The 13,386-nt window shown below is 31.2% G+C and overlaps 6 protein-coding genes across 6 annotated transcripts; 2 read left to right on the top strand and 4 right to left on the bottom strand.

Moving 5' to 3' along the window:
* Positions 1-565: 565 nt before the first annotated feature.
* Positions 566-2,239, top strand: FG379_003706 (malic enzyme; the record flags this gene model as incomplete). The annotated part of the gene is made up of 1 exon (XM_067329334.1): positions 566-2,239. The coding sequence occupies one exon, from the start codon at positions 566-568 to the stop codon at positions 2,237-2,239; it is 1,674 nt and encodes a 557-aa protein (XP_067184019.1).
* A 410-nt stretch (positions 2,240-2,649) lies between these two features.
* On the bottom strand, positions 2,650-2,991 carry FG379_003707 (uncharacterized protein; the record flags this gene model as incomplete). The annotated part of the gene is made up of 1 exon (XM_067329335.1): positions 2,650-2,991. The coding sequence occupies one exon, from the start codon at positions 2,989-2,991 to the stop codon at positions 2,650-2,652; it is 342 nt and encodes a 113-aa protein (XP_067184020.1).
* Positions 2,992-3,103: 112 nt separating this feature from the next.
* Positions 3,104-5,113, bottom strand: FG379_003709 (uncharacterized protein; the record flags this gene model as incomplete). Its single annotated transcript, XM_067329337.1, has 1 exon — positions 3,104-5,113. One exon carries the CDS (start codon positions 5,111-5,113, stop codon positions 3,104-3,106), a length of 2,010 nt encoding a protein of 669 aa, XP_067184022.1.
* A 67-nt stretch (positions 5,114-5,180) lies between these two features.
* FG379_003710 (uncharacterized protein) lies at positions 5,181-5,756 on the bottom strand (the record flags this gene model as incomplete). The annotated part of the gene is made up of 1 exon (XM_067329338.1): positions 5,181-5,756. One exon carries the CDS (start codon positions 5,754-5,756, stop codon positions 5,181-5,183), a length of 576 nt encoding a protein of 191 aa, XP_067184023.1.
* Positions 5,757-5,975: 219 nt separating this feature from the next.
* On the bottom strand, positions 5,976-11,316 carry FG379_003711 (c2 containing; the record flags this gene model as incomplete). Its single annotated transcript, XM_067329339.1, has 5 exons — positions 5,976-6,015; positions 6,256-6,305; positions 6,405-10,138; positions 10,204-11,070; positions 11,181-11,316. The coding sequence occupies 5 exons, from the start codon at positions 11,314-11,316 to the stop codon at positions 5,976-5,978; spliced, it is 4,827 nt and encodes a 1,608-aa protein (XP_067184024.1).
* Positions 11,317-11,709: 393 nt separating this feature from the next.
* On the top strand, positions 11,710-13,356 carry FG379_003712 (conserve having a signal peptide; the record flags this gene model as incomplete). The annotated part of the gene is made up of 1 exon (XM_067329340.1): positions 11,710-13,356. The coding sequence occupies one exon, from the start codon at positions 11,710-11,712 to the stop codon at positions 13,354-13,356; it is 1,647 nt and encodes a 548-aa protein (XP_067184025.1).
* Between the last annotated feature and the right edge of the window lie 30 nt (positions 13,357-13,386).

Raw genomic sequence — 13,386 nt, forward strand, 5'->3', positions numbered from 1 at the left:
TTCCCCTAACTCTGCACATTACTCCCTTTAAATGAAAAAAAGACTTGAAAATAAATCGTTTCTTAAGCACTACCTTTTGATTTCTGCATGTGGGATCCATTCAGGCGGGCATGAGAATTTTTGTTTAGAAATAGCCGGTACTTTTGGATACACAATGTTTGCCTAATAATTAACAGCTGCAGTTTTAATTTTAAAGATAGCAATAGGAAAATTTGGTATTCCCCGTTTTCTTTGTTTCGTTTGGACTGATAATCTGAGCAATATCACAGTCCCTCACCCTGCAAAATAACAAGCGAGAAACACCAGTAGTTTGGCACTGCATACACAGTTTAATCTAAAGTATTTAGATACTTTAGTACAGAGTACACTTTCAAATAATAAGATATTTTGTTAGTGTTAATAGGAAGAAATACTGAGTGTAACAAGTAACTCGCAGAAAGTCTTGGGAAACACTTTAACTGGGGGGTTGGCGTATAGCAATATAATTATAAACAGAATTAGATATTCAAAGTTTTTTTATGGTAATATAGACAAAAATAACATATCAAAATCACGGAGGGTAAAAATGAACACAAACAACTGTAATTTGAGAGGGGAGGAATTGTTAAGGAATCCATACTTGAATAAAGGATTAAGTTTTACAATGGAAGAAAGGAGAAGGTATGGAATAGAGGGATTACTTCCGAATAAATATGAAACAATGGACGAACAAGTGGATAGATTATGGGAAAAAATAGATGGTATTGATAAAAATATAGATAAATACACGTTTCTTGAGAACATCAGGAGCTCTTCTCTTATTTTGTTCCACTCTTTATTGGAAAAGCACTTTAAAGAACTTGCTCCAATAGTTTACACTCCAACTGTTGGAGAAGGGTGCATAGAGTTTTCTAGAAATCCAACAACAAGAAACTGGTCTGGATCTGGCATTTACATAAATAAAAGCCACAAGGGAAAGGTTTTTGAGATACTTAAAAATGCCAGGGATGATATTGAGATAATAGTGCTTACTGACGGTGGCAGGATACTTGGTTTGGGTGATTTGGGAATCAATGGGATGGGAATCCCAATTGGGAAGTTGTCCCTTTACGTCACTTTAGGAGGAATAGATCCCTCAAAGGTTTTGCCTATTTCACTAGATATAGGTACAAATACAAATAGTGTAGTTGAAGATAAATACTATTTAGGAATAAAAGAGAAAAGAATAGAGAATGAAGACTATTATCCACTAATGGATGAAATAACTGAATCCATATTTAGGAGATGGCCAAATGTTGTACTTCAATGGGAGGATTTAACAACTTATAGAGCCATTGATATATTGGAACTATACAAAAACAAGTATCGTTGTTTTAATGACGACATTCAGGGAACTGCAAGTATTGTCCTTGCAGGTATACTTAGCTCAATAAAGATAGCGGGGAAAGAACTAAATGATCAAAAGATTCTAATATGTGGAGCAGGTTCCGCATCTATTGGAACCGTTAATTTAATTATTAGTGCAATGGAACTAAATGGAATTACAAAAGAAAAAGCTATTGAAAAATTTTGGCTTGTTGATTCTAAAGGTTTGATTACCAACACTAGGGACATCAACACTTTAGATAAATTTAAGATTCCCTTTATTAGGAAGGACATAAACAAAAACATTAATAGTCTCCAAGAAATCGTTGGAGAAGTTAAACCCACTATATTAATAGGTGTTTCCGGTCAATCTGGAATATTCAATGAACATGTTGTTAAAGAGATGGCAAAACATACAGATAGACCAATAATTTTCGCGTTGAGCAATCCGACTAGCAAAGCTGAATGCACTTCTAATGACGTTTATAACTGGACCAATGGCAAGGTCATTTTTGCTAGTGGAAGTCCGATGAAACCTGTCAAATCATTACTGAATAACTACGAATTTGTTCCTTCACAATGCAATAATATGTATGTGTTCCCTGGTATAGGTCTTGCTGCTAAAATTGGAAAATTCACTCGCATACCTGATGTTTGTTTTATTCAGGCTGCCAATACAGTATCCAAATTCTACAATAAAGAATGTCCCGACATCTTATTCCCTCCTCTAACTGCTTCAATTGGAAGAGAAATTTCCGCTAATATAGCAGCTGATCTCATTATTTTAGCTAAGAAAAATAATTTTTTAAATAATGACACTATTAACACCACCAACAGAGACGACCTTGTTAACTACATTAAGGATAACATGTGGTTACCAAACAACCAACAGTAGTAAATAGGATCGCTATCTTTGGTATTAATTTGTTTTTCCTTTTGTCATTTTTTCATTCTCATACATGTACCTGTTTCTTGCAATGTTTACTCTTCCATTCGTTCTTTTTTCCTCATACTCGAGAAAAATTTAACTGAAACTTTCTAAATGAAAAAAGGAGGATTATGCCGTTATATACACTAATAGTTGCCAAATACAACATTACTCAAGTCCTTTGGTTCTACTCCCAATACAAGCGGAACCGGAGTCCTTTCTGCTGAAAATATTGATTCCCAAAAATAAGCGAAATGATCTAAAATTTAATAACGAATTTGGTGAATAAAACACACAATTAATAAATAATTAGTATAATATATCAATTCAAATAAGTGATTAAACTATTTAGATTAATATATATATACTATTTACTATTAATTAATTTTATCTTTAAACTTACTAACTTCTATGCCATAAGCAAATAAACGCTCATTTCCCAATGGACTAAATTCTAATATAACGCCAACATCATCCAATTGTGTTTGAAAAGATACTATTGGTATCATATCCTTTCCTATACCTGCTCCTGCTAATACAAATGACCTTCCCAATCTTCCAACACCTGCTCTTGTAACTACTGTAGGGTCATTCATTGTTGGTGATGTTGTACTTAATAACACTTGCCAACCATTGCCCCAATTACCCAAAAAATCCGTTGTTCTAGTCATGAAATTTCTTATTACTGTAAATTGGTATCCTCTTAATCCTACTGCCATTCCATATGATTTATTTCTCACATTTGTAGCTACATCCACAAACAATGTTTTATATGATGCAATTGCCTAGTGGTATTATTATAATTAAGTAAATATATTGCTATGATGCGAATTAAAATAAACTTACCTCAGTTGAAAATTGCTGCCCAACAAGGATGTCTTTTTGAGAAAAGTTATGTCTCGCTGATAAACTTATATCCCTAACTGTTATATGTTCAGCATATTCTCTCAATCCAAATGAAGCCAATGTTGACGTTAAAAAGTATCTTGCTTGTAGATCAACACCCCACGCATTTATTGTTGTTGATCTATCTATCCTAACACCATATAATCCATCTGTATAACCAAATGTAATAAAACGTCCCAATTGTGGTATATTTTTACCCGATAAAACAGATAATATTGTCTTATCATAAGATAAACCCAGTGTTACTGCTTCTTCTACATATGATTCACCTATAAAACCCGAACCAAAATTATTACCTACCCTCACAAAATGTCCACTTTCCCTCACTAATGGTGCATATCTAATTAACCAATCTCTCCATAATACATTTTGAAAAATAGCATGTATCATTGGCTCACTCGGTAAACTTCTATTATACACATTATTACTAGTTGATTGCACTGTTGCTTTCAATTCTCCTCCATTACCATCAAAACCACTATTTCTATCTTGAAATTGTCTGTTGAACAATAAATATGACTTATCTCCCGATCCACCTGTAATACTTTCTCTCCCTACTTTTGGTGTACTCACCATTGACTTACCAGTTATTTGTGACCTGACACCATTTATATTTGGCTGAATGTTTATTAACTCATTTCTTTTCACATTTGAATCAAATGACCTATAGTTAATACCATTCGCGTTATACTCATCCATCAATATTAGTTTTCTTGCTCCTAGTGATCCATTTGCTAATTTATCCACATTATAGTAATCACCTCCATTGTTTTTCGTTATTATTACATCATTACTGGACTCCTTATTGTCACCCCATCTTCTTTTATCCCAAGCTCCAGCATTCATGATTTCATCTTTCTTAGCTATTTTATTCAAATTTGAAACCTTTACTTCACTCCCATCATCAAGGACATAATTATCCCAGTACTGTTGCTTTAAAGACGAATTTTGTGATTTTAAAGCCAATGGTGAACTTTTCTCAATATTGTTTTTGGTAATACAGTTTTGAGTTTCCATACTTTGTGGAACATTATACATCTTCACCATGCATTTTAATGATATCTTTGAACCTTGATTCACTCCATTACTACTCTCACCAACTCCGCTCACATTCCAGTTTTTGTTAGATATTGAAAATATTAAATGTCCTGTTTTATTAATTAATATAGTCATATTTACACCACCTACTGGACAACCGTTTAGTATCAATACACTATTATTATTATTATTATTATTGTTATTCACGTTAATACCAATACTCAGTTCTTTTATTCGGTTGTATTCACAATAACTTGGCCATAGATATATTCTCTTTAAATAATCCAAATCATTTATGCTGTTTTTTCTTATATCCAACTTATTATCAAATATGTGTTCATTTTCATCATTTGGTACATTCACGTTATTGTCTATTCCAGCAGTGAATAGTGTTGACAATAACATACCGTACATTGTTGCATCTCTTAATTCGTTATTTGTTAAATACCTTCTATTATTGCTACTTCCGCTGTTAAATTCTGATTCTATTAAACGACCTCTCACAGTTTTATACCATTTTACATTCGAATAACAAATACTCATATTTATTCCATTCAAACTACATATACATACAACCACTATTGATAGTTTTGATGGCAACTCAAATTCCCAAAACAAATCATCATCTTCATTAAAATAATAATAATAACTGTTCTTTTCTTTTTCATCCTCTTTATTGCCTGCAATTCTGTTCCTTCTGCCTCTATCTGATATCCTCACATTATTATTATAATTACCAATATTCAGTCTATTCCTTTTTAACCTTATTTTTTCCTTTTCAGACTCACTTTGTTCCTTCCACAAAAATCTGTCGAATGGATCTATTCTGTATACTCTATATTTGTACTTCTCTGTATTATATTCATACACAAAATTGCAATTGTTGCTATATTCCATGAATATGATAAGTGAATCTCTTCTTTTGTTATCTATATGTTTTATTCAAAACAGAAATTTTAGTTAATTATGTCATCAATTTGTTAGTTATTTCTTGATTAATAAACTTACCCTTAACTTCATAAAACGATTTTGCTATTAGTATCGTACCATTACAGGATATTTTTATGCCTTTTGATACTAAAAACCCACCATTTTTTAATATGTTTTTTGTATCTCTGTTTTCAGTTGTATTTGAATTATAATCCTCTTCATAAATCATTTCTTCAGTTATCACTGGTATCTCTTTGTTGTACATTTTTTTAACTTTTTCATTTAATAACTTAATTATATTGTTATTCACTGGAATACTAACTACTACACCATTTTCATTACACCAGGACGATGGTGGTATTTCCCTTGGAACTCCGTATTTATTTAACCAATACTTGCTAAACCTATGTAATTTATTATTTTTTCTTTTTATTATCTCATTTCCATTTTCTATACCTTCTCTTATTTCTGAAATATTAAATGAAGTATTACTCTTTATTCTGCCAAATTTAATCAATAATAATAATAATAATAATATTAGTGACAATCGTATTACTTTGTTTAATATACAAAATCTATTATTTGCTTTACATTTTAATATATTTAACATTCATTTACTATTTAATATTATTATTTATTAATAAAAATGTTATAATCACGTTTTTTATTTTAATTCATCTTTTACTAATACATGTTTATATATTAACTTTAAACATTTCCTTTTATTATTATTATTATACCATTTCTTTATTATTTATCTTTGCATGTCTCGTTTTTTTGTCAAAATAAATAATTGTATTTTTTTGCATTCGATTTTATTATTAACATTTCAAAAATTGCTACTTTTCACTATCAATTTATTCCCATTTCTATAAAAAAGAAATAAAAGTTATTACATCTACCCCAAATTATTGTTCCTTGTTTCATCTCAGATTCAGTTCAGTTCTTAAAGTAACTCCTTTTCTTTTCCTTCCTCATTCTTGTTTCCAACTCATTTATATTCTAAATAGAAATGTATATGAACGTATTAATTAATTAAATACATTGTTTTATTTTTAATAATTATTATAAGAGATACACACTCTTATTATCACTAAAAGCAAACTTACAGTCCAAGGTATATGCACTCCCAGAAATATCCATGTTGATAACACTCCCCCTACTAAAGGAAATATTTTTGGATATATGAAAAAGTGTGCCTTTTTACCAGTTAAATATTACAATAAATAACAAAATATTTAATTTATATAAAACTTACCTCATCCTGCGGTAATTCAATAAATATTTCAAATCTTTTTGCACCAACTATAAATGATCTTATGTCATTTGAATCTGCTGTAGAAAAGTGTATTGGAAAACCTGTAAATGTATTCATTGGAAAAGTTGGGAAATTAATTGATTGCCAATCATAATATATCTGCTCCATTCTATAATACCAATTCCATTTCATCATTTGATCTGACACATACTTGAATGGTCTGTTTAATTTTCTCCATGGAGGTGGAAGGATCTCTTCATCATCGTTCTCGCTATATTCATTGTCATCACTATTTCTCTTCTGTTTTTTATGTTCCTCCTCTTTTTCTCCATTTAAATTTTCCTTATCCTCTTCCTGCAAAAGTATTTGGCTTTTATTTGCACTTTTTTTATCATTTTCAATATCTTCCTTTAAATCATGACTTAAATCCTCAGTTGGCTTTTCCCAATTTTTTATTCTCGCTCTAAATCCTATTTTAGACAAATCAACTCCTTTCTCTGGTAATTCAGATTCTACTGTAAGTTCATCAACAGTTCCTTTCTCTGTCAATGCATTCCAAAGCATAGAATCATTTCTAGCTCTCTCACTCTCATCTTCATTATCTTCCTTTTTTTCCTCCATATTTAATATTTCTTTTTCCATAATATTCTTTGAATCAACAGTTTCATCACCAATTTTTTTTGGTATCTCACCAAATGTGAATGATGAATTCATATTATCACCTAGCTCAGTATTTGCAATGATATTTATATCGTCACTGACTCTTCTTGGTGGGACATCCAGTACCTGATGTTTCATTTCGCTTTTTAATGCCTTTGCAAACTCTTTTGTTCCTTTATTTTCTTGTAAACCGTTATCGTTATTTCGTGTAATCTGTGGCTTTCCATGAATATTATAATTCATATATGACGAATTGTGAACCTGAGTATTTACTAATTGTTTATTATTGCCACTACTACCAATATTATTATTAATGTTATTAACATTATTTATTAACTGAGAGTTTGGATCGTATTTTAAAGATGGAAATTCTGACATAAAATCCCTCCCTTTATTATCTGGATTTCCATTTCCATTATTTGACGCTTTTATTGCCATATCAGTATAGCACTTGAGTGATAAATTACCATCTTTACTCTCTTCTTGGTTGTTCTCCTTAGACACACCATACAAAATCGCATTCGAGTATTCTGATTGTGGATCCTGATTCACAGATTCACCACTTTCCCCAGGTTTGATATCTTTTGTTATCAACATACCGTCGTAATCTTTCTTTTTTTTAAGCCTATTTTTTCTCTTATTCTCTTTTTCTTGCTTTTCTCTTAACTCTTTTTCTTCTTTTACCACCATCTCCTTTGTTTTCAAGGCTGACCAAGCTGTATGACCCTCAGGTGGTCCCGGATCATACAAAGGATCCAAATTCAACCTAAATTCTAACAAGGTCAAATATGCATCTATTCTTGATTTTAGTTCCTCACTCCTATCAAATGATGTGTTTTTACCGGAATTTTGCCTTAACAAAACTATATTCTCTTCCAGTGAAATTGCTATTGCATCTTCTATTTTTTCTATGGCTCTTCCTTGTAATGGTGGTTCTATTATCAAGTCGTTGAATACACTATCAGGCTTAGATCCACAAAAAGACCTCCACTTATATGGGTTCTCCAAATCATAAGATATCACTGCCGGGTGGTGATTTCCCAAATTACCCCATATCTGACGATGATTAAATACAAGCTCTATTGTACTATAAGGTACATATGCTATTAGTTCAGGTGTTAAAAATCTCTTATCTGGAACTATTGGAATGTTCTTTATGTATTCCGATATGACCTTTTTAATATTGTCTAAACTAGTTTTCTTGAATTTTTGTTTTTCAGATTTTCTATTACCAACATCATCATTTTCCTCCTCAATAGGATTCGTGTAATCCAATTCCTTTGGATCTATTTTTATATCTGGTACCATAAATTCACCCCATATATCTATTCCCATATTATTTGTTTCATGTTTTTCAATATATTTAATCTCACCTGTTTGTTTTAACCATTCAAACCACTGTTGCAAATACAAACCATTGTAATATTCCCTCTCAATCTCAAACTGTCTAACTCTTTCAATATCATTTGGTACCTCTATATCTGTATTATTGTTATTCACAGACTGTATTACAGAAGGTGATTGTTGGTAGGGATTCACTATTTTATAAAATGAATCCATACCATATCTACATGGTAATACGTATCTTTGTTTATTAGTTACTTCCCAAAATTGAATATGACCAAATTTATGTCTTGTCATTATCCACATATGTTCCAATGTGCCATTTTCTATTGTTCCCTTGCATACATATGCATCAAATCCTAGTCCCAATAAACAACTACAAAACATTAATACGTGGTCTGCTATGCTACCTTTTTTTGAAAGCAGAAACAAATTTGGTGGTATTAAATCAGGTATTTTACCTGGTGGATTAATCTGACTTTCTGTTGTTATGTACATGAAATTGTTTATCCAATGTAACAAACTCCCTTCATTTGAAATAAGATTTGGAACTGCTATTGGTGATAAAAATGAACATAAGGGCAAACTTTCATCAGTCTGAGGGTGCTTTTTAATAACTGAAAAATTCCTTTTATCGGGAGCAGTACTAAACCACTGTTTATATATCCCCTTCCATTTATGAAAATCTCTATTCCACCTATTTGAAAGTTGTTTCCATATATTCGTAACTGCTTTTGATGAAGGTGGTGGTGGAACAACAACATCCGGTGGAAATGGTGGTATAAAAAACATCTCAAAATGAACGCTTGGTTTTGTAAATTCATTACCAAAATCTTTAGATCTAAGTGTTAAATTCATATTCAATACCAAAGTATTATATTTCATAGTATATAATTTGTTTGTTGAAAATAACGTGCCTTCTTTATCATCTATTTTTTCTTCATCATCAAAATTTGGTTTTCCATCTGCTCTCCTTGATTTGTTGTCCATTAATCCTTCTGATAAACATCTTGTGTCTTCTTTTCCTATTCTATAAATTTTATTCAAATCAACCTCCCCTGAGCCCAATAATATCGATGATGTGTCACTTTTGTTCCATACTTCTATTTTAACCGGTCCTTTGCATAATAAATCAATGGGTAAGCATTTCCTTCTAAAACTAGTTATCAATAATTCTCTTTGATCCAGCAATCTTACTGGGAAGTACAAGTTCTGATTATATACAGGTCTCCTTGTCTTCTCTCTCACCGAGGATGTATTAGTTATCCCATCCCATTTAACTTTAACTATTGGGTCAGAAGTACCTGTTACACCATCTGCTGCAGCTAGATTGTCGCATTTAAATAATCTAAATACTAAATACCTTTCACTCAAATTCAATTGCGAAATTAATGCCGCACCTGCTGATATTTGTGTTGGCCTACTTCTTATATTCTCTGGAAGCTGCCCAGTACTTCTAGAATAACAAAACACGTTCCCTATAACCTCTCCTGCTATTATTTTGTAAATATCTATAGTTACCCTCTTTATTGTTGTCCTCACTAATGGATAACTCTCCACAGAAGCCAGCGATATTAATGCTGCTCCTATTACTGTAGGACCAAATTTTAAGTAAGCTAATACTTCAAGTATTAAATATGAATTTTTAAGTTGAAAGCTTGTACCTGTAAACACAAATTTACACGGTGATTCCCAATATCCACCAACAGAATATGATGTTACAAAAGTACCTAAGCAAAGAGAAGTTAATATCAATTGATAAATGATAAATATTTTCTTCGCATTTTCAACTTACTCCTAGAGGATGATCCCGAGGAAATGTCATTAGATAAAGGTGCCCTTATTCTTAATATTTTAGGTGCCCTTTTAATTTCAATAGGAAGCTTTCTGTTTGGTATGAATGTCCAATTTTCAAGAGATATATCATAATCAAATACCTCGTTTAATTGCATCGTAACTCTTGTTCTGTGAACCTCAAAACTTTTTTGGTTTACATCCCTCCTTGGACGTCCATCTTTACCTAATGGTGCAGGTAAATGCTTCTTAAATAACAATGAAGTCTCTGGCTCACTATCTAATATGTCTTTCAGTGTAATGCTTACAGAAGCCAAAAGTTGATTAAATGTAAATGTTTTTATTGACCAAAGCTTAATAGATATTTTAAACATATCTAATTCTGAATATGAAACGCACAATATTTTCCTTGGCCAAACCATTATTGGGAATCTCAAAAGTCTTACTTCACCAGGAGATAGACTCGTTGCCGCTGTGTAAACCATCGTTCTTTTCAGTGTTCCTGCATAATCTCTCTCTGGATTAACATGACCAAATTCAATAACATAAAAAAAGTCTTGTGGTGTTGTTTCTAAATTTTCGCTTGTATGTATAAAGAACGAAGCTTCCCATAGTCTCATTTTTTTCATATAATCCAATTCAAATTCAAATTTTCTTTTTATTAATTTTGACTCATCTTCCTTATTTTGCCTCTCTCTTTCATCCTCCTCATCCAACTCCTCTATCTCCGCTGATTCAAATTCCCCCTCGTCCTCCTCTGACTCGGGTTCTTCTTCCATCTCAATAGCTTGGCTTATTGGTTTATCATTTTTTTTTTGAGTTCTATATCCTCTTACATCAAATAGTGGAACCTCATACCTACTTTTATCTGCATTTCATTTAATATTGGCCATTTTTTTGTTAATTTTCAAAAAAAAGTAAATCAATTTCTCTACGCCACAACAAAGGTAAAATTTGAGTTATTTCACCCCAACTTACCTACTATGTTCTCTTCGTACTCTATCTCATCTTTAAAATCTAATCTCCAAATCTCACCCTCATCAAACCCAGAGTTTTTTTGTAACTCGGTGTCAACTTGTCTATTATTATTCTTTTTTTTCTTATTTTTTGCCATCTCTATTCAGTTATTGACCTATTTTAATTCTAGTTTTAGAAAAACTACTTTTTTCATTCTTGTTCCTTTTATTTGAATCTCTAAAACATGTAGATCAAACCACTTTAGCATGCACCCCACATCTCCCGCCTCATCGTTATTTGACCTATTTGATTAAATGCATGCAACAAAAAACCCTTATTAACAAACAAGACTGAAAGCGAAAAAGAATGGATTGTAATAGATAAATTTTAAGCTTAAAACATGAGGCTGATCTCCATTGTAAGATATTTATGTTTAACTAATAAATACCTGTTTGAGAAATAATATAGGAATTGGCATTATCATTAAAATAGTGTTTCTAAAAAGATAGAAACAATTGTTTGAAATGCATATCACACTTTAAGTACAAGTATGAGAAAGGCATATATACGGCTAATACTAACAGTAATTGTCTTATTGGGAATAATATTTATATACACATATAGTCAATATTTGTTGATTTACAAGTCAAGAAGCCGAGTCAGTGAACATATTTTTTTGAATTTCGAGTCAAGCAATGAATTATCATATAAGGAAGGAAAAAATGGCAAGATAATTAATGGCAGGGACGACTGGAATGAATTAAAATTAAAATATCAAACTATAAAAGACGGAGTAATATCGAGGAGTGAACATAAAATATATGTTTATTCGGCGTATTTGGACACAAGAACAAAGGATGACGGTGCTATTATTGGAATAAGAGTAAATAGTTTAATTCCATATGAATCAAATGTGAACATTGGCATTGGGTGTAAAGTAATGATAGAGGATAAAGGTTACTCTAAATTTATAGATGGAAAAACTAGAGTATTTATACATAAAGAACACCACAAAAAGGAGTTTGTTGCATCTACAATTTACTGCAATACAAGAAATGATTCTGTACTATTGAAAGAAAACGTGGATTTTAAGTTGAGTGTAGCTATTATACTGTACGAAATTGAGAACGAGGAAAATTTTTCAGAGATAACACTAAAAGTCAAAAGTACATTAGACCCAGGTCCAGAAGATAAGAACTACTTAAGTATATGTGTAAGACCTTGGTGGGGAGAGCCTACTTCGATAAATGGAGAAAAAATAAATAATAAGCAAATATTCAGTAATATAGGATTGCTTTTGGAGTTTATAAACGCACATATAAAATTAGGGATAGACAAAATATACATGTACGAGAATTACTTAGGGTTGAGTGATGACGTGTTAAAATTGATAGAACTCTATTCTAATGAAAAAAAAATACTTGAAATAGTGCCATTTAGGATTCCAATTTTGCCATTTAAACAGGTTTGGGATTTTGCACAAACAAGTATGATACAAGATTGTTTACTAAGAAACACTAACAAAAGTGAATATTTGTTATTTGTTGATACCGATGAGTTTTTGTTTCCAACAAATAGTAAATATAATCTAAGGAGCTATTTTAAATTATTAGATTCAAGTAAGAATAGCAACAATATTGGTGCATTATGGATACCTATGCATTTTCACTTTCTGGAATGGGAAACCGACGTCGAGAACAAAAATAGATACAAGGAAATAGAGACGAAAATAATGAATTACTGTGAGAATATAGAATTTGTTCTATACGAAAAAACTTGTAGGATGAGAAAATCAGGGACTACAAAAGGAGAGAAGGCGAGAAGGAAGGTTGCTGTCAAGCCAAACAAAGTGCTTTACATGGGTATACACGAACCAGAAAAAATGTTTAAAGACTACAAATTCATAAAGTCTCCAGTAATAAATGTCAAAGAGAGTGTTATCTACAATAATTCTGATTCAGTTGGCTTAATTCTACATCACTATAGAAAAGCGACAAGTTTAGTTAATAATGATCCAAAACAAAAAGAATTGTTCTCGATGTATTCTAACAATAATTGTTCTTTCAATGGCAATTCAAGTATGAATAACCAAACAGTTACTATTGACAATATTGTTTGGGACTTATTTGGAATAGACATCTACAACAAAATATTAGAGGATATAATAAAAATAAAACTAGTTAATAAATATAAATAGTACATTATCAATATATATGATTCTAAATAA

This window comes from Cryptosporidium bovis, assembly GCF_009768925.1.
Source record: "Cryptosporidium bovis isolate 45015 chromosome Unknown contig_9, whole genome shotgun sequence".
Taxonomy (NCBI): Eukaryota; Apicomplexa; class Conoidasida; order Eucoccidiorida; family Cryptosporidiidae; genus Cryptosporidium; species Cryptosporidium bovis.